This window comes from Maylandia zebra, linkage group LG16, assembly GCF_041146795.1.
Source record: "Maylandia zebra isolate NMK-2024a linkage group LG16, Mzebra_GT3a, whole genome shotgun sequence".
Classification (NCBI taxonomy): domain Eukaryota; kingdom Metazoa; phylum Chordata; class Actinopteri; order Cichliformes; family Cichlidae; genus Maylandia; species Maylandia zebra.
Window position 1 is genome coordinate 22,752,847 of NC_135182.1, and position 23,444 is coordinate 22,776,290.

Below are 23,444 nucleotides of genomic sequence, written 5' to 3' on the forward strand. Positions count from 1 at the left end.
GTTCCCATCACACATCAGTCCATCAGCCACTTAAGAGCTCTTTCTAACCATAATGGAGTGCACACGGGCAGAAAAAGTAGCCTGGAAGCAACTTTGACTTTTCTATGAGTGTAACGAAACACTAGGAAGGACACAACAGCCTCATAGGAAAAAAAGAGTGTATACAATTTAATTAAATGCATGCAAAACACACCAGAATGGCTACTAATGTGTTACAGTGTATGTAAATGGTACAGGCACAGGGCTTCATGTGTTTTACTACAGTAGTTTGAGTACGCAAGGATCAGTACTAATGGATTCTTTTAGTCTGAAGGTAAACTGTAATCATCTGTAATCTACCTTAATATCATTAGTGTTCAGTAATGTCCCTGTGAAACTATGTTAACCAGATAAGACGTCAGTTGCAGCTCTTCATATATTGCAGCGCCATCTAGTGTCCTTAAAGGAACATAAAGTTATAACACGGGTATATTTCCTATCAGATAGCTCCTGATAAGTTATTATTGTAGCACCAACATCGTGCCTGAGAAATTTTCCAGAGGAAATTAAAAGGTTGATTTTTTTTTTGTTATTTATTTATTTTTTTAAAGAAGAAAAAAAAGATAATTCCACTGATGTAGATGTTAGTACTGGTTGACATGCAGTTATCATTCATACCCAGTGAAAAGACACAAGGACACAGAGCTTATAGCTTTAGGAGTGGGGTCCTAAAGCTATAATAAAGCTACCCGTTCCTGAACTGGCTGCTTTGTTATTTTGCCATGCAAAACACAAAGGGAATTGTTCTCAGCCTACATAATACATAGTATGACAGCATGTTGTTAAAAGCAAGGCGTCATAGGGTGGCTTTGGTGGCAGGATTCCCACTTAGCCTGCACAGTTACAGACTTACATACTTCTATTTTGTCGTTTTTGTGTTTTTTGTATGTTCACATGTGTAAATAACCCCAACAATAGACAGGTATACACACAGGAATGCAGTAAAGTTATGTTACTTAGCTACTGATATTTAAATTTTATAATTTAAAATCTATAACCACATTGAATTTTCGCCTCTGTTTTTAACTTCCAAGTGTGCTTGACATATTTGGATCAAGATTTAATCTTGTTTATTTTTATTTCATTTATAATTTAAGCATTGAGATATTTATAGTATATTAAATGTCTCTATTTATGAGAAAAATAATAACTACTAGGTCTCACTGATAACGGTGATGACAAAAAGGGGCCTGCCAGAACAGGTTTTGAGGCGAATCGACAGACTTTAGGACCCAGCTGATGACTAAATAAAAATCACGTGGTAGTGCTACTGAAGCGGGGAGGACGTTGACTCAATGCTTCCCCCTGTTAATAATAGACTTGGAGTGAGGTGAAAGAAGACTGTATATGTTTGCATCTATAGCTGTTATAGATGTTTTAGGTTTAACCGTCACAGGTAGGCAGCGGACATGGCTGCTGCTGCTGCCTTACTCCTCGCTGCACTGACTCTTGCCTGTTCAGATGTGAATGGAAATTTGGTAAGAATGAAACTAAAGGGTTTTTTTTTACAGTAGTTCAGTCAGCTGATCTTTCGTTTTTTCCCCCTGCCTCTCTCTACTTCCTTGAAAGGTTCGTGCAAAAAATATATAACTTTAACTATATATAATTTCTGTAACCTTTTATATGTGCATACATACATAGTTTACCTACAGTTGTTCTCGCAGCATCATTAATAACTGCCCAAGCTGCTACCCAAGTTCAGTCCTGAGAAATATGCAGTGGAAGTTATAGACAGATTATCAGCACTTTGACTCTCATAGCAGTTACCGTGACTATATTGCAGGCCTCTGGAGAGAGATCTTTCTCTATAGACTACAAAAGAAACTGTTTCCTGAAAGATGGGAAGCCTTTTCAGTACATCTCAGGGAGTATCCACTACTCCAGAATCCCACGGTACTACTGGAAGGACCGACTCGCGAAGATGTACATGACTGGACTGAATGCCATCCAAGTGTAAGCCGACCCCATCGCAAACATTTAAATATAAATGTTTTTCAACTGGATTGTTTGTTGGCCTTTATAAACATTGTACATTTACCATGTCTGTATACACAGATATGTGCCCTGGAACTTCCATGAAACGGTACAGGGAGTTCAAAACTTCACAGGAGACAGAGATCTGGAGCATTTTTTGGATCTGGCCAACCAGACGGGTCTGCTGGTCATCCTGCGTCCTGGACCGTACATCTGTGCTGAATGGGAAATGGTGAGAACAGAGGTCATAACATCCACATCCCAAAGGTGCTTTGTTGGATTGAGATATTGAAGTCTGGTGATTGTGGAGAACATTTGAGTACAGTGAACTCAACGCCACCCTATTAAACCACCAGCAGCATTCTGACCTGTTGATACAAGGCAGCATGGATACAAGCATTTATTTTACTTAAACCAAGTTTAGAGCCTACCATCCAGCAGAAATCAGTACTCATTAGACCAGGCGACATTTATCCAATGTTCTGTTTTCCAGTTTTGAACAATCTGCTTATTGTAGCCTCAGTTTCCTGTTCTTAGCTGACAGGAGTGGCACCCGTGTGGTCTTTACATGCCCAACTGCTTAATCTGTGAATCTGTTTTACATGTTCACAGATGCTCTTTGCATACCTTGGTTGTAACAAGTGGTTATTTGAGTTACTTTTGTCTTCCTATAAGCTTGAAGCACTCTGGTCATTCTGATGGGCCAGAGAACTGCGGCTTACAGGTAAACTGTAGTCATGATTATGTTGTAAAATCAGAGTACATCAACCGATCTGGCACCAACAACTACGCCACTTTCAAAGTCACTTAAATCACCTTTCTTTCCCATTCTGGTGACCAGTCTGGTTTTCAGTAGGACATTTTCTCCGTGTCTACGTGGCTAAATGCATTGTGTTGCTGCTGTGTGATTGGCTGATTAGATATTTGTGTTAATGAGCAGTTGAGCAGGTTCACCTAATGAAGTGGCTGGTGGTATATATTACTATAACTGTAGTAGGATGCACACATTTATGCCATATTTCATATATTAAAAATACAAAGTTAAAATGTGTGGAGGTATTTTTTTACACTGCTCTCCAAATCCCTGTGGTGAGATAAAAGAGGCTGGCTAATCACATGATTGCCCACGTTTCTGCCTTCATTCTCTTCTAATTTTCTCTTGCAGGGTGGACTGCCTGCCTGGTTACTTCAAAAGCCAAACATCATACTGCGCTCTGCAGACACAGGTAAAACATGCACCTATGACCCTTTTTGAAATGTATTGCTTTATGAACATTATCTGTTTTCTCCCAGATTACCTGCAGGCAGTCAGCAACTGGCTTGCTGTTCTCCTCCCCAAAGTGAAACCTTGGCTCTATGTTAACGGGGGAAACATCATTACTGTCCAGGTAGAGTTCTAAGTGGGTCGCTATAAAGCTTTTTAGGAGTTAGTGTATTATTATTGGATTTGAAAATATACAATCTTAAATGCAGGTTGAGAATGAATATGGGAGTTACTACAGCTGTGACTACAACTACATGCGTCACCTGCGCACTCTCTTCCGCTTCTTTCTGGGCGAGGACGTCATCCTGTTCACCACTGATGGAAACACAAACAAGGAAATGATATGTGGGACTCTGGAAGGATTATATGCCACAATAGACTTTGGGACAGGTTGGTATTGTGTGACGGTGTCCAAAGATAAAACATCATCTTCTTGTTCTTTTAGAGATCGTTGTTATTTCTACATGTTCTTTTCTCAGACACCAACATCACTGAAGCCTTCGCCCGGCAACGACGATTTGAACCTCGAGGACCCCTGGTTCGTTACATATCTATTCACTAAACATAATCCTAAGAAGCAGGGGCTGAATATACACAATACACACTCACTGGCCATTTTATTATGTACACTTGTGTATTCTAATGACATTCAATTAAAAAAGCTGCAGAAAAAAATTCTGCTGATGTTTACAGTGGGTGGTGGTGCATTACTAATCAGTTACTTTTAATTTATTGATTGATATAGAAATGATTTAAAACGGAAAAGCTGAGCTCTTTACCTTTCTTCCTGGATACACTTAGAGTAGCTTTGCATGATTCACAGTTCAAAATAATCCTTATGAATCTTTCAGGGTGTTTCTCCATCACCTTCTAAAACAAATCTTTTTTAGGTGTGTCTCGTTCTGGACGACTTCCCCTTTAACAACTTTCTTTTTAATTGTCTTTGTCTTAAAGGTCCCCTTTCATACAAAGACAAACCTCATAATAGGCTCAGGTAGGACAGCTATCTTACATGACCAGCAGGGGTGGAGTCAAAGCAGTTAGAGAAAAGAAAGGCACAGTGAGGTGGACACAATATTTGAATGCAATGCAATCATGTGCAGCACTTCCACCACCTGCTATTATGTCAATAATGTACTATAGTTAAAACCTCTTTCACAAGTAAAAATGAATTTGTAACTCGTTCGTATGATTTCACAGGTATATGTGATAAAACTGTTTTAAATTACGTTGCAGGTGAACTCAGAGTTTTACACTGGCTGGTTGGATCACTGGGGAGATCAGCATGCTGTGGTTGATGCTCAGAAGGTCAGCAGAGTGCTAGGAGAAATGCTAACCATGGGGGCCAACGTCAACATGTATGTCTCCACAAACCCCCAAATCTTCCTCTCTGTAGAAACACATTCAAATAATAAAACTGTGTTAGTATACTAATGTAAAAGCCTGATCCAACAACCACAACAACTGGTTTATTTTCCCAGCTTATGAGCTTACCTGCAGTATCAGTGGCATGAGTCATGTTTGAATCCAACTGAAGATGCGGATTTTCATACCTCTCTTTTAAATTACAGCAAAAGGCCACTGTCCATTTACAGCTACTCATTTCCTACTTCATGCCTTTGTCCTTATACCATACTAGAGAACCTTTGCATGATCCAGAGTTCAAAATATTCCTTATTTACTTGAATTTACTGAAACAGGAGGTAGGTGGGAAATCTGTGATCACAGCCAGAGCTGTGCCTGATGGAGGGATTCCCACTCATATCATACAGAGCCAAGACTAGCCTTTGGCTCAAAAGTGTTACACTGATCACACATTAGAATCTTTAACACGGTGTGGCATGACAGGCCTTCTTTTTTGAAATGTTTGAACTGGATTAAGCTGACAGATTAACAGACATAAGGAGAGGTAGATACTTTTACTGCCACCTGTTTTATTCTAAAATGGGCATCGGTGTACAACCTCACTGTGACCCTGTGGGGATAAGCGGTTAAGAAAATGGACGGATTATGTTTTCTTATAGTTTTCGGATAAGCTAGGTAAATTTGGCTAAAAGGACATCACAGTGCCACTGCAATCAATGTAATGATCGTTGGGATCCTTTAATTTGGATTAAATAAAAGCCAGCAACCTCATCCTTTAAGACACCACTGCTAATTTCCTCTGATATTACACTCTACGTCTCTTTCTTCTCAGGTACATGTTTGAAGGAGGAACAAACTTTGGCTACTGGAATGGTAACTTATTGACAGAATCTCAGTATTCATTCATTCATTGTCTCAGTGCCAGATTATATCACAGTTTTCATGTTTTAGAGGCAGATAAAAGCTCAGTTTGCAGTTTAGTGATCTCTAGTAACGCTCTGTTGTTCTCACTAAGGTGCTGATCATGACACCAGGTTTCGCTCAGTAGTCACAAGTTATGATTACGACGCCCCGCTGACTGAGGCAGGAGACCCCACAGAGAAGCTCTTGGCTATTAGAGATGTCATAAAGCAGGTAGAACTGATTGAACAGCCACCTGCTAAGGCTGATGTCCTGATTAATGCATGATTAATTCATCACCATTTCTCATCAGTTTAGAGAGATTCCCTCTGGCCCCATGCCACCAGCAACTCCCAAGTTTGTCTATGGCTTTGTGACCCTGCAAAAGGTAGGATCAGTTCAGGAAATTAATCCCAATGTCAAGAAATATTTTTAAAAATGTTCAAAACTCAAAAAAGTGTCACTTTAACAGGTTGGGGACATTAGTGGCCTGTTGAACACCCTTTCACCTCTGGGACCAATCAAATCTCAGTATCCTATTACGTTTGAAGAGGTGAAACAGGTATGGGGTGTCTGAGGGAAACAGTGGGGAGAGCATTATTGTAGAAACACTGTAACTCTTGAACCATGGAGAACTTCTAGACTGTTGTGTCTGCAACCTGTGTTGTCTATTGTGTTCAGTACTATGGATACGTGCTATATCGGACCACACTGCCGCACAACCTCTCAGAGCCCACACCACTTATCTCTCCACTGAATGGGGTTCATGACCGTGCATATGTGTCCGTCAATGGGGTAAGGCCTGACTGTGAACTTTTGTTGATGTCCTCGTCAGGGGAAAAACGTTGTAGGTTAAATCTGAGCTTGTTTGTCTGCGTCAAATTGTGAAGTTTCAAATATAAATGATGTTGTATCCGTTCACGCTTTTGGAAACATACAACCGTTTGAACAGGTTTTCCAGGGCCTGTTAGAGAGAGACACTGTGCTGGTGATGAATGTCACGGGACAGCAGGGGGACACACTGGACATCCTCGTAGAGAACATGGGCAGGGTTAACTTTGGCAGCAAGATCAATGACTACAAGGCAAGGCAATTAATAGAGCAAGCAAGCAGAGTACAAGCATTTAAAAACATACATTTCCCTGCAGCTGTTTGGAAGTTGCAGCAAGTAAAACCATGGACTACGGGTTTTAAATGGTAAATATTGTGTGAATTTCAGGGCCTGTTGAGCAACTTGATCCTGGGTAAAGATGTTCTGACTGACTGGAAGATTTACCCTTTGGACATTGACGGAGCCGTTACTGGTGGATGGCCTCACGGCAACAGCCGAAAGTCTGACCCTGCTCCTCGGAGAGAACCTACACGTGGACCAACCTTCTACATGGGGACTTTGCAGCCCAACGGCTTAGCATGGGACACTTTCCTCAAGCTCAATGAATGGACTAAGGTAATGCTGACTATATTTGGGGACATTCTGGACCTGGCAGACTTTATTCTTTTGTTTATTTACCCCACGTTTCTAGCAAGGAATAAAATAACTGTATTCTTCTGGATGTTTCTTTTTCCTTCATCAGGGTCAGGTTTGGATTAATGGTGTGAACCTGGGACGATACTGGCCAGCCAGAGGGCCTCAGCAGACTGTCTATGTCCCCGGACCCCTGCTTAGCACCACCCTGCCCAACAACATCACGGTGCTGGAGCTGGAAGGAGCTCCAGGACACTCGAGGGTTCTTTTTATGGACCGACCTCAGCTCAACATCACGCCTAAAAAGCTTTGACGGAGCCCACTGAATTTTGAAGTATTACATTTTCTTCACATTGCAGCTCTAAAAATAATTATCAGTCTAACTGAAGCACAATAGTACTCTGAACAAATGATCTCACCTGAAGGAGCTGCTACACAACAGTATTTCTATGGCATATGAGACAATCTGATGTCAGCAGTTTTAATTTTTGACACAGAAACACTAAACACTCAATTACTTGCTGTTACAATATTCACCAAGCCTGTGCAAAAGAAATATATGCTGACTGTTGTTTTTAATTATTGCTTTTCTTTTTGCCCGATTACAGATGCTGTAAATAAATTGTACATTGATTTTATTACATACAGTATATGTATCCGAGTGTCTAAAATCACCTGCCACAATAAAATTAAGGCAAGTCAAAGCCTAAAAAAAGCTAAATTAACCAGTACTTTTAATGAGGTAGACTCCTCTCCAAGTAAAATAGTTCCTAGATGGACACTAGGTCTTTCCTGGAGGAGCATTTGCTTTCCGATGCATTTGAACACAGCGGGGAGTACAAAATGAATAATCCAGGTACTGAAAAGGGATCTTCCCAAGCAGAGACTCCCCACACAGCCAGCACCTCCTGTTGACAAAGACAAACCCACAGAAGAGTCACACCGTATTTCAGTGCAGCTTTTAAATAACTTGCTATTACATTATGCATTAGCTCAGCGAGAGGATGGCTCTTGAGAGACGTACTTGATATTAGAGATGCTGGCTCCTGTTGCAGCAACCTGCGCTGCAAATCTCTTCTCTGCTGCCAGAGCTCTCTATAATCAATAAGCCAAATATGAACATTTCCAAAAAACAGCCTCTTACAAGGAATCAGCTGCAGACCTTTAGCAGTAACCTACCTTTTCACGATCAGTCAGAGATACAAACTGCTTCTTTTCCTCTGCCTCCAGCTCTTGTTTCCTCTTTTCCTCTTTCTGCTCTTTTTCTCGCTGTTTTTTCTGGGCCTTCTGGGCCTTTTTCTTTTCCATCTTTTTCAGTTCAATCTCTGCCGTCAGCGGCCCAGGGATCTTTAATTGCACAGGAGTAAGACACTTAGTCAAATTACCAGCTTCCGTTTAATGCAATACATGTTCAAAGGTGCACGAGTTTAACCTTACCTGGGCCTTGCTGTAGTCGTATTTGTCGGGATTATCCCCCATATATTTCCGAAAGACGTTTCTTGTGTCTTTGTCAGGGGCGACGATGTACGGTGTCTGCCCTTTATTATCCCTGTAAAGGAATAATGTAGAGATGGTAATTAAACCTGGGCAAGGTTTCACTGTGTTCACTTCAGCTGCTACACAATCACACTTTTACAATGCTTGACGATAATATTCTTGATACCTGCAGGAGGGGTCTGCTCCTTCATCTAGGAGGAGGCCGATCGCTGCCTTTTGTGTAGCAGCTGTGGCAACATGCAGTAATGTGAACCCTGAAGCATCAATGGGTTTATTGAGGAGAGTATGAGGACTTGAGGCATCAGAAAGTTTGCTCTCCAAATGCTCTTGACCCTCTGACTTTTCCACAGGGAGCTGGAGGAGTGTGCGCAGAGCTTCCACATCCCCAACCTTGCAGGCAGTAAAGAGTGCATCCCTGAGGCTATACTCACATGACTCTTCAACATCATCTATAAAGAAAGAAAGCTTAATGTTGAGTTTTCACACTTGAAAACAATGCATTACACAGCTTTTGCAAGACTGAGAAACAAGTGGAAAAACAGATTTAAACCCCTACTCACCATCCACTTGTTTCTTGCTCTGTACCTTCCTTTTCCTCTTGCTCTTTGACTGCACTTCTTGAGGGAGATCTTCTACTGGTGTAGCCTCTGGCAGTTCCTCTTCTTTACCTTCTGCTTCTATGCTCTTTGGATCAGTCCCAAATGAATCTGGTATTTCATAAATTTTGCAGAACAATTGAGTAATAAACTAGCATGCCTTGGATTCCACCTGCGATGAGATAGTTGATCAGATCTACCTTCAATTGGAATTTTAGCTTCCTCCTTCTTTCGTCTCCTCCTCCTTTTGTGCCTGGAGGGATGGATTTCACACTCCCTGAGGTCCAGTGTTCCTAATGTCATTTCCACCATCTCCAGTTGGATCTCCCCACACTCTTCTTCATCAGTGCTTTCGCGGTTTTCTTCAGCTGATGCAAGCAATAAATTTGCAGTCAGGTTTACTAAGTTTAACATTATTATTTGATGCTATAGTTTATCCACCGAGGTCAACAGAGAGCTTACAGACCATGTTTAAACATCTTAAACCTACCTTTCTCTTGATCTGTGTTTAGTTCTGCTGTGGGTTTAACAGCTTTTTTCCACAGCTTTTTAGTTGGACTGAAGACTGCAGAAATGTCTGTGTCTTTCCCTGAAAAAAAGATATTACTGATTGTGCGATAAATATACCTAAGCTGCATAAACATGTGCAGGAGACATGTTATTATTTCAAGCACTTCGTGCTTCTTACCATACACATGAACAGTAGAAAGGACCTCATGTACCCTCTGTACCTCTCGAAAAGTTGCCCTGCGTGTTGCAAAGGGGATTGTGCAGATCCTGGGATCTTTTTTATCAAGGGGACCTCCTCGACCACCAAAAAAGATAGTTTTGTTGTAGCTGGGAGCTCGTATGAATATTTTAGAGGCCCCTTTCAAGTGTTCGGCCCAGGTTACAAGAAGGTCCTGAATGTCCTGCAAAAAGTTAAAAAAATTTAAATAAAAATCCAGGTTAACAAAAAATAAATAAAAAAGAATACTACGTCATCCTATGAGTGAGGCAGAGAATTTAACCACATAGCCAAAACGAAATACTTGGCTCCATGGCTACACTACCGCAACCTCACAAAACTACATGATCTATTCTTGGAGGAGAAAAACTAATGAATCAGCCAAAGGAATCTTGAGCTTTTATAGCCACTGTTTGAAAAACATCAACCAAACTTTATGAAGAAGAACAGATAAGGCATGGCTTTCACTCAAAAGGCGATCTGATGGAGCGCAGTATGACCTTGACTAGCGCCGCCTCATTGTGTCGTCGCAGTGCAGCTCCTGCAGATTTTGGTGCGTGACTGCGGTTCTGAGAATCTCTGAGTCCCTGGGCAGTGCCTCGTTTTGCTCGCACTGTGTATCGGTGGAAGGTCTTGTGCAGAAGGACTTGTTTTCTGGAACATAAAATACATTGTGCTGGACGCTTCACATCTCTGTGAATCGGCTGTGTTGTTGTGCTTTAAATTTCAGCCATAATGTGTAATATGAAAGCATACAAAGCAGGGAAATAAAAAATTACCCTTCAAATACAGCACCAGCAAAATGACCTCCACCAGTCATGAGAATGACCCACGTAGTCTTCTTTGTTATAGCTTTCAGAGAGGATCCTGCATCGTGTTCGTCATCCAACTGAAACTTTTCAGGAAAAATGACAAAATATTAAATTATATAAATCTAAAGTGTTTTTTTTTTTGTTTTTTTTAACAGATTATAGATTTCATTGGACTGATCCTCACCTTTCCCTTAAGTATGCAGCGGTAGACTAACAGATAATCTCCCACTGAGTTCTGGAAAACCAACTTGCTGGAGAGCCGACCAGCTGTTAAAGGAGTTTCACCTGAGCTCTCCATGTCTTTGTCAGAGACCGTTCTGCTTTTAACTCCAGCATCGCTGTCCGAGTCTTCGTCCTCTGAATCGGACTCTGAGCCCGAGATACTTGATAAGTCTCCTGTAAAGTGACAACAATAGGTCAGTTGTTCCAACTGCTTCAGACCTTTTTTTCCTAGTTAAACTCCATCTTAGATGTGTATTACTCCAGTTTCCTCACCTGCACCCGTCTTCCTCTCAAACTCCTCCGCTGTGAGGGGCGGCAACATGGCCATCTTTTGTCTCAAGTTGAACCGATGCCAGTCAAGCTTGTAGTGCTCCCTCTGCAACACAAAGTGCATGTTCAGGCACCGGTTCTCAATGCATGAACAGATTGTAGAGTACTGCGTGGTTACCTGCTCCTCGCGGTTAATAAAGGGACATCTGCAGGCTGAGCAGACCATCTTCTCAGACACCTCTCTAACCAGGCTGGACTCGCCTTCTCGCCTGTCATCTTCAGCACTTCTATTTTCCACACCTGTGTGAGGAAAGACATTTATTCAACGACTGAATAAACTGGGCATCTTTTTCCCCACAACATCATATGTGTTCCATACATACAATCTGAGGCGAGGTCAATAATTACATCCTCCTTTAGGACGGGGTTCACCTCTCTCAATCCAAAAGCCTCATCATTCAAGCACAAATCAAAGATGGAGCGACAATCTTTGCGGGTAGTCATCGTTTGCTGGTTGGTTTATCTCATCTGTAATGGAAAGAAAGAGAAACCTGCTATAAGCTGTAGCTGGCGATCCCCTAAAATAGTGTTTGGCTGGGGCAGATCCACGACAGTTAACTGAACCAGATCATTAACACTTACTCTCCTGCACGAATCATAAGAGCAGCTGGCAACAACCTCAAGCCTATATTTATAGTGACAGTTTTGATCTACAAGGCTAACCCAATTTTGCTAATGTAAACATAAGTGTGTGCTCTTTGAACGACACGTTCAGCCACAATCTATTTAAAACACCGACTCTGTCCACTTCCTTAAACGGGACTTTAAGGACATTACAACTACTAAAAGTTACAATGAACTACTGGGAAAATAGTAAACGACTTACCATAAAAGGAACTGACAAAAAGCTGAGCCAACCTTAGGGTAACATGTGATTACGCTGACATTTCTACGGAAGCCCAAGAGCGTCATGAATGCTTCAGCGAGTGGCGTTCAAAGACCAAAGGTTGTAAATTAGCCTATCTTTCCTTTCAAACTGCTTTCACCGCGTTTCAGCAACGTGCATATATCACTGCAGATATGCAGATTACACTATTTATTCAGTTCATACACAAGTTTTCTTTATAATTACTAATAGTTTACAAACGTAGCCCACCAGTACTTAAACAAAAGTACTGATGGAACTTAAAACGCTAGTTTGTGTTTTAAGAATAAAAAAAACAAACAAAGTTGACTCTAAATTACATAAAACAGTTGAGTTAATCTGCCTGATTAATGGTAAAAGGCGATTACAGACACTTTATTAGGTACACATTTTGAACCGATCATTGACTATGTATAATCATAATTAATCGGCCAATCACATGAGACCAACTACATCTAGATACGTTTCAAAAACCATCCAGTGAGCGTCAGTCTTCTGTAAGAAAATGTCTTGCTGATACCTGATGTTAAAGGAGAAACGCCAAATTGATTCAAGCTAATAGCAAAGCAATGATAATGACTGGTTACAACCAAGGTGTGCTAAGAACAGTAAACTAAAAATAGTTTGTACAGGATAATCAAAATTCTGCTGCAGCATCTGGATATTAGGGCCAACCAGAGCTTGCTGTAAACAACACAAAGAGCTGTTTGTGAGCCCAAAGAGTCAGCCGTTGTTTCTGAACCAAAAACAAAAATCCTGCTCAGTACAAAAAAAAGAAAAGAATTCCTTTCACTGTCTGGTTTTTTTATAGACAGCATTTCCTGAAGAACATATAGCGTGACTGTTGAATGATTTTGCAGCTTGCTCTCAGCTGTGGCAGCCTGGTTGCAGCTGCTGAAGCTGTCATCAGCATGTGCATTTAACCAGCTAAGGAACTTAGGATTGAACATGTGTTTGCTATAAGTGAGAGCATGTGGAGAGTGTGAAAGTTTTTCCAGCATTGCAGTTTTGTAACTGCATGGAAGCTTGCTTCTGCCACTGAAAAAGAAATTGGATCCATAAGTCAAAATTTCGGGTTACCAAAGCGAACGTCTGACAAAATAACTTTAAAGTTATTCTCAAATTTTTGAGATAATAACTTAAATTTATTACCTATGGATGCAAAAACTTTTTTTTTTCCCAGTCATGGAAACGAGCCTCCAAGATTGCCTTGTTGATTTTCTGTGAGCAACAACATACAGTAATGTATTATATATTTATATATTAAGAAAAACAGAAAGATTTTGTATCTACTATGCAAGTTGCCTGCTGGATTTATGTAAACTGCAAAATTTGGGGTTGCAAAACCTTAGTTATGAAGTAGGAAATCTGAGTTTTTTTTATTTTGTTTGCAGTCACGGGTCAGAAAGTTGAGCTGTCAATGCATCCAGGATTACAGCAGTTCAAACTGACCCAACCACACCCTCATCAGTTTGCTAGATTATGATGGAAGAAAGAAACATGTCATCCAGACATGATATCTTTGGGTTTTAATGAAGACTAGATGAAATGGGGAAAATAGGGAATAAAGGTTTTGTTTTGCAAAATATTGCAAATGGCTGACAGTGTGTCAATTCTGTCATCACTGAAATCTCATGAGACATGAGAAATTTTAATCTCCTCCATACTGTAACTGAGATAAGCATAAACATTTTGCAATATTTGTCATCTTATTTAATCACTGCATAGAGAAGGTCGACCATTTGTGACTATGTGAAGCACCCAAGTAATGAGAAGCTGAGAAGCTTTGGAGATATTCACTGCAGAATCATCCCCTTTAGTGTTATTTAAGAAACAATAAAATACGTTTAAAAGATAAAAATGAATATTTTATTAGCTGTTAAAAATACTTATATACACTTTATTGTACTTATTAAAATAACAGTGTTTGTAAGTCACTGCTTCGTGTGATTTCTCTCCAACTTGTAGGTTGGCCCAGGGAGCAAAGCTTGACCTGTTGACAGAGAGAGAGCACATTTCACTTCATGTCTGTATACAGTAAATTCTGTACGTATTCTGTGAGTAATCCCCATACCCGCTGAATAACGATCCTCAACCTCTTCTAGCTGCTGTTTCACCTCCAGGATTTCAGCAAGAAGCTGGCTTGCCTTAATGCTGGCGCTTTCACTCTGGTCCTGCAAACTGAGCCTTTCACTCCTGAAATATATAAAATATATATTGTAGGTTTGCACATGTCGCGTCTGCTTCGGTTTTGCCCACAGCACTTCGGAATACCTGTCTGGAGAGCTTTGGCTATTTAGTTGTTCAAAGAGATCCATCTCACTTTGGAGCAGATGACCCAGTTGTTGCAGTGCATTAACGATTTCGCTTTTTTCCATCATTAAATCCACTCTCCGTTCAGTTTCTCTCGTACTGTGAAAGACAGCAAATACATTATGTAAGGGCTACACATTTAGAAACAAAGGCAAACATCACACCTGGTTATGCATAATTAACTGTTTGACTAAATCTAAATGGGCAGTAGGTAATTTTTTTCTTTTTTACGTTAACTTATTATTTTGAAATAATTATTGATTGTTCAGTGTAAGGGCTTTGGGATCTGGACACTGTTAGCAATTAGATGGTCACTGTCTGAACTCTCCCAGAAAGGCTCGATTGCGCAACCAAAACAGAATGAGCATACAGTTGTCCACTGCTTTTGACAACCAGAGCATCTGTGGAAATATTACCCAACCCCAACTAACTAAACCCTAACTAACTGTACCCTAACTAAAGGACAAAATACTATACCTTTCAGAAGGTGATCAGTTAAGAATAGAAATATCCTTTACTGTCCCTCACTGGAAAAAACTTATATTGGAATTCAAGTTCGAGGTGTGTTTATATTTCAAATTAATACAAGAGATAAATCTTTACTCCAGACAAACTAATTAATTTTTTTTTTTTTTAACGCCAGCTGGCTTATGAATGTCGTTCACTAATAGACCTACATGAGGGAAATCTTTGTATGTGTCTCTATGTTCATCAACAATATTCCTGGAGGAAGAAATGATGTTAAATAGTTTGGATAACACTCCAAGTTAAGACTTGGGAAAGCTAAACGTCACTGATTACTATAAAAAAAAAAAAATAAACAAAGAAAAAAGGAAAAAACACCCCGAGCAAGTCTGGATAGCATCTACCTGAAAACAATTTTTTTTACTGATCGAAGGAAGAATGGATCCATGCTTTTATGTTGTTTACAGCAGCAGAAATGGCGACCCATCAGACCAGGCAACGCTTGATGAGCCCATGTGAACTGTGGTCTCAGTTTCCTGTTCTTAGCTGACAGGAGTGGGATCCAGTGTGGTCTTCTGCTGCTGTAGCCCATTCTACTTCCAGTTCAACATACTGTGCATTCAGAGATGTATTACTGCATACTTTGGCTGTAATCAGTGGTCATTTTAATTACTGCTGTCAGCTTAAAACAGTCTGGCCATTTTCCTTGACAAGACATGTTCACCCAGAAAACTCAGTGGATTTTCTCTTTTCTTAACCAGTCTCTGCAAACTCCTGGCTGAGGAGCAAATTCCCAGTAGATCAGGAGTTTCCTCACCAACAGCTGTGCCATTTTCAAAATCACCTCTCTTCTCCTTTCTGCGGCTCAGCTTGACCTTGAAACTTGAATTACATGTCCAAATGCACTGAGTTTGCCGATTAGATTAGATTGCATGAGGGAGCAGTTCAAGACACGAGGTGTACCTAATAGACTGGTCGATTAATCTACAGTAACAGCCTGTTGTGGACCTCAGTGCACCCACCGACGATAACTGGTATCACATCACAGGAAGCATTATACGGGTTGAGACAATATCAGGTTTTTTGGACACTTTAAGCGTGACATGCACCCAATTTAATTGGAAACTAAAGTAAATGGGCGGTGTACCGTTTAATTATCTCTTCTTCAGTATGCAGTCTTCTCTGTTGGACCTTCTCCAGTTCACGATTAGTTTCTTCGATAGCACGCCGCAGCTCATTAACCTGCTCCTGCGTCTCCTGCAAATTGCAAAGTTTGCATGCCGTAATTCACAGCTAGCCTGCTGGCAAAGAGTCAAATCCTGCTCTGTTAACGAACTGGCATCTTAGTTTGTTAATACTTCTGTTGTTTACTTGATAATTAGTAACTTTAGCATCAGTGTACGTAGCTGCCAGGTAGCTAGTCATGTGCAGGAAGGCTAGCTTACAAAACAGCGTCGACTTACCGCAGAAACTTCGTCCTGGGTTAGAAATGTATGGCCAGAAAATGCGGTCATGCTGGTATTTTCACGTGGAAGAATTCCTACTGGGATGGAAACTCGGCTTTTCCTCTTTATAAATACTGCTTCCGGCTGAGTTAGCAGAGCCCGGATAGCTCAGTCGGTAGAGCATCAGACTTTTAATCTGAGGGTCCAGGGTTCAAGTCCCTGTTCGGGCGTCAGAGTTTTTATTTCTTCTACATTATCAACAAAAATTTTGCACAACTTAGTAATGATTTAAAATTAACTGCGTTCATGCATTGCACGTGAACTGATGGTAAGCTTAGTTTCAGTAGAAAGAAAACAGCACTCTTGGTTCATGTACACACCTAAAGCCTAAAATTGTACCAAATTTCTGCCAGACATTAAAACCATTTCATTTAAAGCTAGTCATTGATTTTAAGCTGTTATTATACACAGTGAGACCTCACATTATGCCACTGTTGCAGATGTTGTTTATGAAAGAATCAAACTAATTTGGAGATTAGACTCACTCACAAACAGCTAACACCAGCCCTGTTATTTACTTGAGGTAATTATGGGTATTATCTAAGGACAGCAGTGGGAACACATATAAAGCTAGGTGTTAGTGCATGTCAAATGGTAACACTGAAGGCATACCTGACTGGTAAAGATGGAGCGGATTATACTCCTCTGCATGGTTTCTATTTGTCTCTCAGCTGTGCAAGCTCAGGTAAATGTGCTTGGGACCGCTGAATTTAATGAATTCATGAACAGAGCTGTAAATAAATTTGTCTGTGCTTTCTGCAGAAATTTTTGTTCAACCAAAAGTGGGGTCCCGCTGGCTACAAAGGTGCACTCAGCTTCGATTTAATTTAAATTATTACTGTGACTGACGTAAAACTGCACACTCCCTCACAAATTGTTTTTTTCTTTTTTAAGAATGGAGAGGGGTCAATGAAGAAACGGCAATGGATAAAATCATTAAAACCAACGAGCTTAAAGGTAAGTTGCACACACTTTACTTGAGGGGTTTTCTTTTGCAGATTCCCCAACTTGCTTTTAAAAAACTTTAATCTGATTTCTGCATCAGCTACGCAAATCATCGATGGCGCCACCACCCTCAGAGAGGGAGATATTGCTGTTTCCTCCGGAACACCCCCCAGAATCTGCTTTGCACGGAGCTGCCTGTGGTCCAAATCAGTGGATGGACATGTCTACATTGCATATAACCTCTCACCTGAATACAGTATGTTGTTTTAGCGTTCGAGGCATAAGTACATGCAATGGATTACAGTCTTCTTTTTAATGATGTATGAATTACTCGCCCCTGTTAAACAACTGAACAGATGACATGGATACAATGCTGATAAAGACAGGTATGGCCAACATAGAGCAAGGTACCTGTGTGCGTTTTGTTCCACGGACTCACCAGAGAGACTACATCGACATCCAGCCAAAGTCAGGGTGAGAGCTGAAGCGTGGAAAGTTTGATTACATAAAATTCCTTTTGTAAAATGTATTCAGGTTTTGTTTCCTCTCCAGCTGTGAATTCACCACTTGAAGTTACTCTTCTGTCCTCTTATGTGTTAATCCAGTTGCTGGTCCTACCTTGGTGCGCGTGGTGGAAGGCAGACTGTGTCTCTCCAGATCCCTAACTGCGTCCAGGTTGGAGTGGTTTCCCATGAATTCATGCACACCTTGGGCTTTGTGCACGAGCAGTCCCGCTTAGATCGGGACAACTATGTCACCATCATGTGGCCAAATATTTCAAGAGGTAATTTTAAAGTGTGCAGGGGTTGGCATTGTGGAAAGGGAATGAAAGCTTTAACTGTATTTCTGCACCGATTTTCAAAACAGAAAATTCATTTTTCCAACAGATCGGTTGAGAAACTTTGAGAAGTTCAAGACTGACACTCTGGATCTGCCCTATGACTATGGCTCGATTCTGCACTTTGGAAAGTAAGTAAAAAATGATCTGTTAATCACTCAAAATATTATAATTTACCCCCTTTATTTTAAAATATATTTATAAGCTGATACATATTTATGTATATGTTTAGATATGCCTACTCCCAGCGTGGGGAAGCAACCATCCTTCCAAAGGACAACAACAACATCCAGCTGGGCCAGGCTTTATCTCTCAGCCACATTGACAAGCTAAAAATCAACAGACTTTATAATTGTGGTTAGTACCAAATGTCCTGAATTAACTCCTAAACACACTGCACATCACTGTCACAAATGTAATTTCTTTCTGTCTTTCTGTTCAGATGACATGGATGATTAGAGACCCGGCTGAATGGAAGTGAACCAGGAGTAAAGGCCAATTTAACAAAACTGCAGTTGAATTATATGAACAGTTTCAATAAAGATTGATTCAAACCTTCTATCAGCAAATCCTTGGTGTACATGAAAGTTTGTGCGTTTTAAATTGGATATTTCTCTTTATGTAAAAATATGTCTCACAGTAGATAGCCTGGTTTGAAATAGACACGTGGTAATGCACTCAACAGTAATATTACAGATCAATAAGAGATAAAGAGTAATAAAGCAGAGGCAGGGTAATAAGGTATGTGAAGAATCTTAGAACGGGTGACTTGATCACATTAAACAGGAGATCTGAATCTGTTTTAATGAGGAAGGTTAAAGAACAAAGTCTCTGGTAATAAATAGACATGTTCTCTATATTTAAAAATGTGCTACCTTAACTCAAGATGCAGTAGTTTCTTCTGTTCGTCCAATCACCACGAGGGAAGTTTTCATAAAGTGCTGACACATGAGAATCTTCGCTTCGTCACTGCCCTTCAAAATTAGCCCCTTGATAAGAATAGAAGCAATATTTGGAAGAGGATAAAGTTTTGTTTTTATATATTTAACTGTGTGACAAAAAATGACCGTTGCCAAGACAGTTATCATCTGATAGCATATCACAAAATCACTAGTTGCCAGCTCAGTCAGACACAAATTGCTGGTCTGTCGGGCTGAACTCGGACAGCAAAAACACCTTTAAGTGCCTTGTTTCTGAAAGTGCTGAATCTTGCACGCAATAAGTACAGGGCATAAGTGAAGGTCAGCATCAGGCCCACCCGTTATGGATCAGCAGTGGATTTAGAGTAAATTACACACACCGCATGATGAGGCATCTTAATCATGCTTCATCATCTGAATTGAGGCCCAATCAGTACAGAGCAGCGGAGGAGAAGTGGGTATATAGATTCAGCGGAGGTGAGGAGTTCATTTAGCTCCTGCATCAGGAGAGCGCTGGATTGAAACTGGTGAACCAGCCTGAAACACAACAATGCATTCTTCCATTATACTTCTGGTTATCTTGTTTGGCTTGCTGACCCAGGCGAACACAATACCTGTTAAAGTAAGTATGTAATTAAGAGGAGTATATAGACTCCTTTTTTCTTGTCTTGTCATGCTTTGCAGCTGAAATATGTCAACATTTTTTGTGCGACAGAATTCGACTGGTGTGCACGAGGGGAAAGTGAGGTTGAAAAGGAAATTCTCTGGTGGGTCACGATTCCTTGCACCTCATCTTGCATTTTCACAGTGATTTTCTGTTTATTCCATATTTATTTTTGTGTTCAGAGGAAAATATAGAGCATGATGAAATGACCACAATGGATCAAATCCTGGAGGTCAATCGCAGTAAGTGAACTGTAAATTACATAGAATTGTACTGATGTCAGTTTTTCCCCTGCATATTGAAAAGAATGTATTTTCTCATCAGAGATACGAGCCCCAAGAGGAATGTCAATAAGGGACGGCGATATTGCTGTTTCTCATGTAAGGAGTGCCATAACCTGCCCCGGCAACACCTGTCTGTGGCCTAAATCTGTAGATGGATTTGTCTATGTACCCTACATCATCTCTCCACTGTATGGTATGAAGCTTTAAGACTTAAGGAGATGCTTCCGGTTTCTTATATCCCTTTATTATTTCATATTCTGCCTTTTTTGTGCATTCTTTCACCCTAACTTTAGACGACATGGACAGAATCACCATAGAAACTGGAATGCAAGACATTTCCGCTGGAACATGCGTTAAATTTGTTCCCCGCACTCACGAAGGCAACTTCCTTGACGTTCAGCCTAGATATGGGTGAGCGTGACTCCTGCTTATGGCTTCTTACAGTGTGCCGTGATGATTGTACATACCGTAGAATTTGTGCTCTGCATCCCTCCCTAGCTGCTGGTCATTTCTGGGGCAGACTGGGGGAAGCCAGACCCTGTCACTGCAGACTCCTGGGTGCATGTGGTCGGGAATCGCTGCTCATGAATTCATGCATGCTCTCGGCTTCGTACACGAGCAATCCCGATCAGACCGTGACAACTATGTCACAATTATATGGAAAAACATCATGCCAGGTTCGCACGTTTTATCACTACGTCATTCTAATTGCAGTGGCTCGATTTTTCACAAAATGAGTGTGAAGGTGTTTTTTTGTTTTTTTTTGGCAGAGCACATACATAACTTCAGGAAACAGGTGACAAACAATCTCAACAGCCCATATGACTACAACTCTGTCATGCATTATGGACGGTGAGTTGCTCTCTGATTCAACATAATTATCTGTCATTTAGACTCGGGCATCACTGTATCATATATGTTTTGCATCTTTGATACAGATATGCCTTCTCTGAAGATGGCGGACCAACAATAATCCCCAAACCAGATCCCTATATCCCCATCGGCCAGCGAGATGGTCCTAGCGTAATGGATCTTCATAAAATAAATATCCTCTATAACTGCGGTTGGTAGATTTATACAGCAAACTGACAGTTGTTAGAAAAAAACTTGAAAAGGACTGACTGGATTTCCTCTCTGTTTCTCACTACAGCTACCGATGACTAACTGGATCCAGAAACCTCTGCTGTAATGTCCTGCCAGATGTCACAAATAGTTTATTACAACTTCTCAGCTTGAGATGATAATCTGGGCGACAGTGGTTTAACCTGAGTCTATAGCAATGTATATTTTATTTTCACTGTCTAGTCTGCACTTTGAGCTTTTATTGATTCAAGACCTTCTGCCGTGGGGTGTTATAAATTACTAGATAACAACTAAAGGCTGCATTTCTCTAGTATAAATAAAGTGCCAAAAACAAAACTCACCAGTTTTAAGTGCCCGCTGATGCCAGTAACATCATTGTATCCGATCTCCGATCTATTTTATGGCTCTTGTCTATCTTCTGCTTACTTTAAATTAAAAATAAAAAATAAAAAATGGCTAATGGTTTATTTTTATTTTCCAGAGACAGACTACAAGTTGTAAAAAATAGACACTGCTTTCAGGTGTAAAAGTAGAGTAAATGATTTCGCACTTACATACGTGAAATGAAAACAGTATAAACTTCACATATGTGAAAAATAAACAGTGGATGTTATTAGGCAAAAAAATTTTTTGTCAAGAGCTGGTAAACAAGATGTTCAACATATTACCATTTTGAAGTAACCAAAGTCACTGACATTTAATTTCACAGTAAGCTGATATCTCTGATCTCTCAGGGCCGCTGTAGTTTTGGACTTGTGCAAGTCCATTAATGTCCCAGGTGCAAATGGAAAAGACACTGGACAGGTGATTTTCACTGAGAGAAGATCTGTGTCTGGATTTGTTGAACTTCATCCCCGAGAAAGAGAACCAATGTCTTCTGAGCATGTGTCCTTATGTGTTAAAATGATCTCCTCTTTGAGATAATAAAAACTAGCAGTGATACTGACCTGAAGTGCTCAAAACCCAATGAAAAGTGCAACAAACTGTGTGATTCACTGCTCTTGCCCTGGTGAAGTTAACTATGCAAACTGCAAAATCAGCAGTATGGTTAATTTTTAGCACATCACCTGCCACAGTATAAATCGATGGAAAAATATGAATTTCACTTCTGGGTTAATTTTACTCACTTTCACAATTTCACTGCTGTAAATGTCTGACATGTCTTGATGGATAAATATATTAGGATTTTATATATGCAATGGGGACTTCAATAACAATGGTGCCACCCCCTAGAGAAACTAACACATGTCACTCTCTTTTTGTAGCTTTTAAGGGTGCCGATATTACGCTGCTGCAGCATTAAACTGTGCATTCTGCCAGGCTACATAATGTCTGGGAGTTTATGCACCACTCACTGTAGAATTAAGCAAAACTTGCCAATTATCTTATTGTAGTGTTAAGCTAACACTTACTTATGTACACTTCTTGGCCACTTGATTATTTACACCTTCCTAGTAAAAGATTGAGCCTTCTTTTCCATTTAAAGCTACATAAATCTTTTATGCCATATACGCTGAACAAGGAGCTGATCTTGTTTTGGTGAGCCCCTGCATTTTAGTTGTAATGAGTGTTTTTTGAGTTACCAGGTGTTTTCACCCAGAAAACTGCCACTCAATTTTTTAAATTCTCCCTAAACCATAGAAATGTGCAAAAAATAACAGTAAATTAGTAGTTTCTGAAATACTAAAATCAGCTCATCTGGCACCAACAACCACGTTGCATTCAAAGTCACTTAAATTATCTTTGTTCTCCATTCTAATGCTCAGTTTGAATTTGAGGAAGTTGTCTTTGCCATGTCTACTTGCCTACATGTTTTGAGTTGCTGTTGTGCCATTTATTGATTACATATTTGCATTAGAGAGCAGTTGACCAGGTATACAGAATAAAGTGGCCAGGGAATGTGTATACTTGTATTTCCTTAATAAGGATTAGTGCAGAGTTTGCATGTTTCGGTTTCTTTCACTTCCCCAGCTGTTTTGTCACATTACTGTCTCCCTCAATCACTTCCATTGTGTTTTGTGAGCTTTTGTTTTAATTTTTATTTTGCTATTTCAGTTGTATGTGTGTTTGTTTTGTTTTTTTATTCACCTTCTGTCACAGTTTTTCTATTTGCTGGCATTGTACAAAATAGACGATATTTCTCTCACAGAAGAAATGCAAAAAAAAAAATAAAAGAACTGAAAAAGTGCTGATGAAGTAACTAAACTACAAGCAAAATAGCAACAGGACTTGCTATAAAGTTAAAAGTTTACTGTTGTTTTTGGATTAAATTGTGATAAAAATGTTGGCATATTTGCTGTGCCTATTTTACATTTTCATTGCCTAACTGTTACATCTACTCCTACCGTACCAGTTTTAAAAGAAACTAAAA

The 23,444-nt window shown here is 40.1% G+C and overlaps 5 protein-coding genes and 1 non-coding gene across 8 annotated transcripts; 4 read left to right on the forward strand and 2 right to left on the reverse strand.

Moving 5' to 3' along the window:
• The first annotated feature begins 1,325 nt into the window (after positions 1–1,325).
• Positions 1,326–7,645, forward strand: glb1l (galactosidase, beta 1-like). Of its 2 annotated transcripts, none has more exons than XM_004555431.3 (16): positions 1,326–1,517; positions 1,823–1,992; positions 2,095–2,245; positions 3,179–3,239; positions 3,307–3,401; positions 3,487–3,667; positions 3,757–3,815; positions 4,514–4,635; positions 5,475–5,515; positions 5,658–5,776; positions 5,856–5,930; positions 6,015–6,104; positions 6,224–6,337; positions 6,495–6,626; positions 6,762–6,989; positions 7,117–7,645. In XM_004555431.3, exons 1-16 carry the CDS (start codon positions 1,449–1,451, stop codon positions 7,318–7,320), a joined length of 1,911 nt encoding a protein of 636 aa, XP_004555488.3. In that variant the 5' UTR covers positions 1,326–1,448; the 3' UTR covers positions 7,321–7,645. The 2 variants fall into 2 exon arrangements, with proteins under 2 accessions (XP_004555488.3, XP_004555489.3); XM_004555432.5 differs by lacking the exon at positions 1,326–1,517 and adding an exon at positions 1,593–1,608.
• ankzf1 (ankyrin repeat and zinc finger peptidyl tRNA hydrolase 1) lies at positions 7,475–12,291 on the reverse strand. Of its 2 annotated transcripts, none has more exons than XM_004555429.6 (16): positions 12,018–12,291; positions 11,515–11,659; positions 11,310–11,431; positions 11,135–11,237; positions 10,824–11,035; positions 10,607–10,722; positions 10,328–10,481; positions 9,789–10,011; positions 9,591–9,689; positions 9,301–9,468; positions 9,065–9,211; positions 8,671–8,953; positions 8,445–8,556; positions 8,187–8,354; positions 8,032–8,102; positions 7,475–7,915 (listed from the first exon to the last, which is right to left on the reverse strand). In XM_004555429.6, exons 2-16 carry the CDS (start codon positions 11,633–11,635, stop codon positions 7,789–7,791), a joined length of 2,226 nt encoding a protein of 741 aa, XP_004555486.3. In that variant the 5' UTR covers positions 11,636–11,659; positions 12,018–12,291; the 3' UTR covers positions 7,475–7,788. The 2 variants fall into 2 exon arrangements, with proteins under 2 accessions (XP_004555486.3, XP_004555487.3); XM_004555430.6 differs by lacking the exon at positions 12,018–12,291 and adding an exon at positions 11,774–11,983.
• Positions 12,292–13,902: 1,611 nt separating this feature from the next.
• LOC143413001 (uncharacterized) lies at positions 13,903–16,633 on the reverse strand. The gene is made up of 5 exons (XM_076875081.1): positions 16,298–16,633; positions 15,982–16,091; positions 14,331–14,468; positions 14,131–14,252; positions 13,903–14,049 (listed from the first exon to the last, which is right to left on the reverse strand). The coding sequence occupies exons 1-5, from the start codon at positions 16,346–16,348 to the stop codon at positions 13,991–13,993; spliced, it is 480 nt and encodes a 159-aa protein (XP_076731196.1). The 5' UTR covers positions 16,349–16,633; the 3' UTR covers positions 13,903–13,990.
• Positions 16,437–16,509, forward strand: trnak-uuu (transfer RNA lysine (anticodon UUU)). The gene has a single exon. It is a non-coding gene; the product is annotated as a tRNA-Lys (tRNA).
• A 244-nt stretch (positions 16,634–16,877) lies between the features above and the next one.
• hce2l2 (high choriolytic enzyme 2-like 2) lies at positions 16,878–18,681 on the forward strand. Its single transcript, XM_004555433.2, has 9 exons — positions 16,878–17,024; positions 17,102–17,144; positions 17,234–17,296; positions 17,385–17,540; positions 17,641–17,758; positions 17,890–18,068; positions 18,172–18,253; positions 18,355–18,479; positions 18,565–18,681. Exons 1-9 carry the CDS (start codon positions 16,965–16,967, stop codon positions 18,579–18,581), a joined length of 843 nt encoding a protein of 280 aa, XP_004555490.1. The 5' UTR covers positions 16,878–16,964; the 3' UTR covers positions 18,582–18,681.
• An 834-nt stretch (positions 18,682–19,515) lies between these two features.
• hce2l1 (high choriolytic enzyme 2-like 1) lies at positions 19,516–21,533 on the forward strand. The gene is made up of 9 exons (XM_004555435.2): positions 19,516–19,664; positions 19,758–19,809; positions 19,889–19,948; positions 20,031–20,183; positions 20,284–20,401; positions 20,489–20,667; positions 20,761–20,842; positions 20,929–21,053; positions 21,141–21,533. Exons 1-9 carry the CDS (start codon positions 19,593–19,595, stop codon positions 21,152–21,154), a joined length of 855 nt encoding a protein of 284 aa, XP_004555492.1. The 5' UTR covers positions 19,516–19,592; the 3' UTR covers positions 21,155–21,533.
• Positions 21,534–23,444: the final 1,911 nt, after the last annotated feature.

What these genes read in the sequence shown, in the direction of transcription:
- hce2l2 (XM_004555433.2), top strand. Translation starts at nt 16,965, where the DNA reads ATGGAGCGGATTATACTCCTCTGCATGGTTTCTATTTGTCTCTCAGCT. An exon ending in TAACCTCTCACCTGAATACA is followed by an intron (nt 17,541 to 17,640) that starts GTATGTTGTTTT and finishes ACAACTGAACAG; the next exon opens with ATGACATGGATACAATGCTG. An exon ending in GACATCCAGCCAAAGTCAGG is followed by an intron (nt 17,759 to 17,889) that starts GTGAGAGCTGAA and finishes GTGTTAATCCAG; the next exon opens with TTGCTGGTCCTACCTTGGTG.
- hce2l1 (XM_004555435.2), top strand. Translation starts at nt 19,593, where the DNA reads ATGCATTCTTCCATTATACTTCTGGTTATCTTGTTTGGCTTGCTGACC. An exon ending in CGAACACAATACCTGTTAAA is followed by an intron (nt 19,665 to 19,757) that starts GTAAGTATGTAA and finishes TTTGTGCGACAG; the next exon opens with AATTCGACTGGTGTGCACGA. An exon ending in TCTGTCATGCATTATGGACG is followed by an intron (nt 20,843 to 20,928) that starts GTGAGTTGCTCT and finishes TCTTTGATACAG; the next exon opens with ATATGCCTTCTCTGAAGATG.
- LOC143413001 (XM_076875081.1), bottom strand. Translation starts at nt 16,348, where the DNA reads ATGACCGCATTTTCTGGCCATACATTTCTAACCCAGGACGAAGTTTCT. An exon ending in CCCAGGACGAAGTTTCTGCG is followed by an intron (nt 16,092 to 16,297) that starts GTAAGTCGACGC and finishes TGCAATTTGCAG; the next exon opens with GAGACGCAGGAGCAGGTTAA. An exon ending in AGCCAAAGCTCTCCAGACAG is followed by an intron (nt 14,253 to 14,330) that starts GTATTCCGAAGT and finishes TATATATTTCAG; the next exon opens with GAGTGAAAGGCTCAGTTTGC.
- glb1l (XM_004555431.3), top strand. Translation starts at nt 1,449, where the DNA reads ATGGCTGCTGCTGCTGCCTTACTCCTCGCTGCACTGACTCTTGCCTGT. An exon ending in AAACTTTGGCTACTGGAATG is followed by an intron (nt 5,516 to 5,657) that starts GTAACTTATTGA and finishes GTTCTCACTAAG; the next exon opens with GTGCTGATCATGACACCAGG. An exon ending in TTAGAGATGTCATAAAGCAG is followed by an intron (nt 5,777 to 5,855) that starts GTAGAACTGATT and finishes ATTTCTCATCAG; the next exon opens with TTTAGAGAGATTCCCTCTGG.
- ankzf1 (XM_004555429.6), bottom strand. Translation starts at nt 11,635, where the DNA reads ATGACTACCCGCAAAGATTGTCGCTCCATCTTTGATTTGTGCTTGAAT. An exon ending in TATTGACCTCGCCTCAGATT is followed by an intron (nt 11,432 to 11,514) that starts GTATGTATGGAA and finishes TTCCTCACACAG; the next exon opens with GTGTGGAAAATAGAAGTGCT. An exon ending in GCTGGTGCTGTATTTGAAGG is followed by an intron (nt 10,482 to 10,606) that starts GTAATTTTTTAT and finishes TTTATGTTCCAG; the next exon opens with AAAACAAGTCCTTCTGCACA.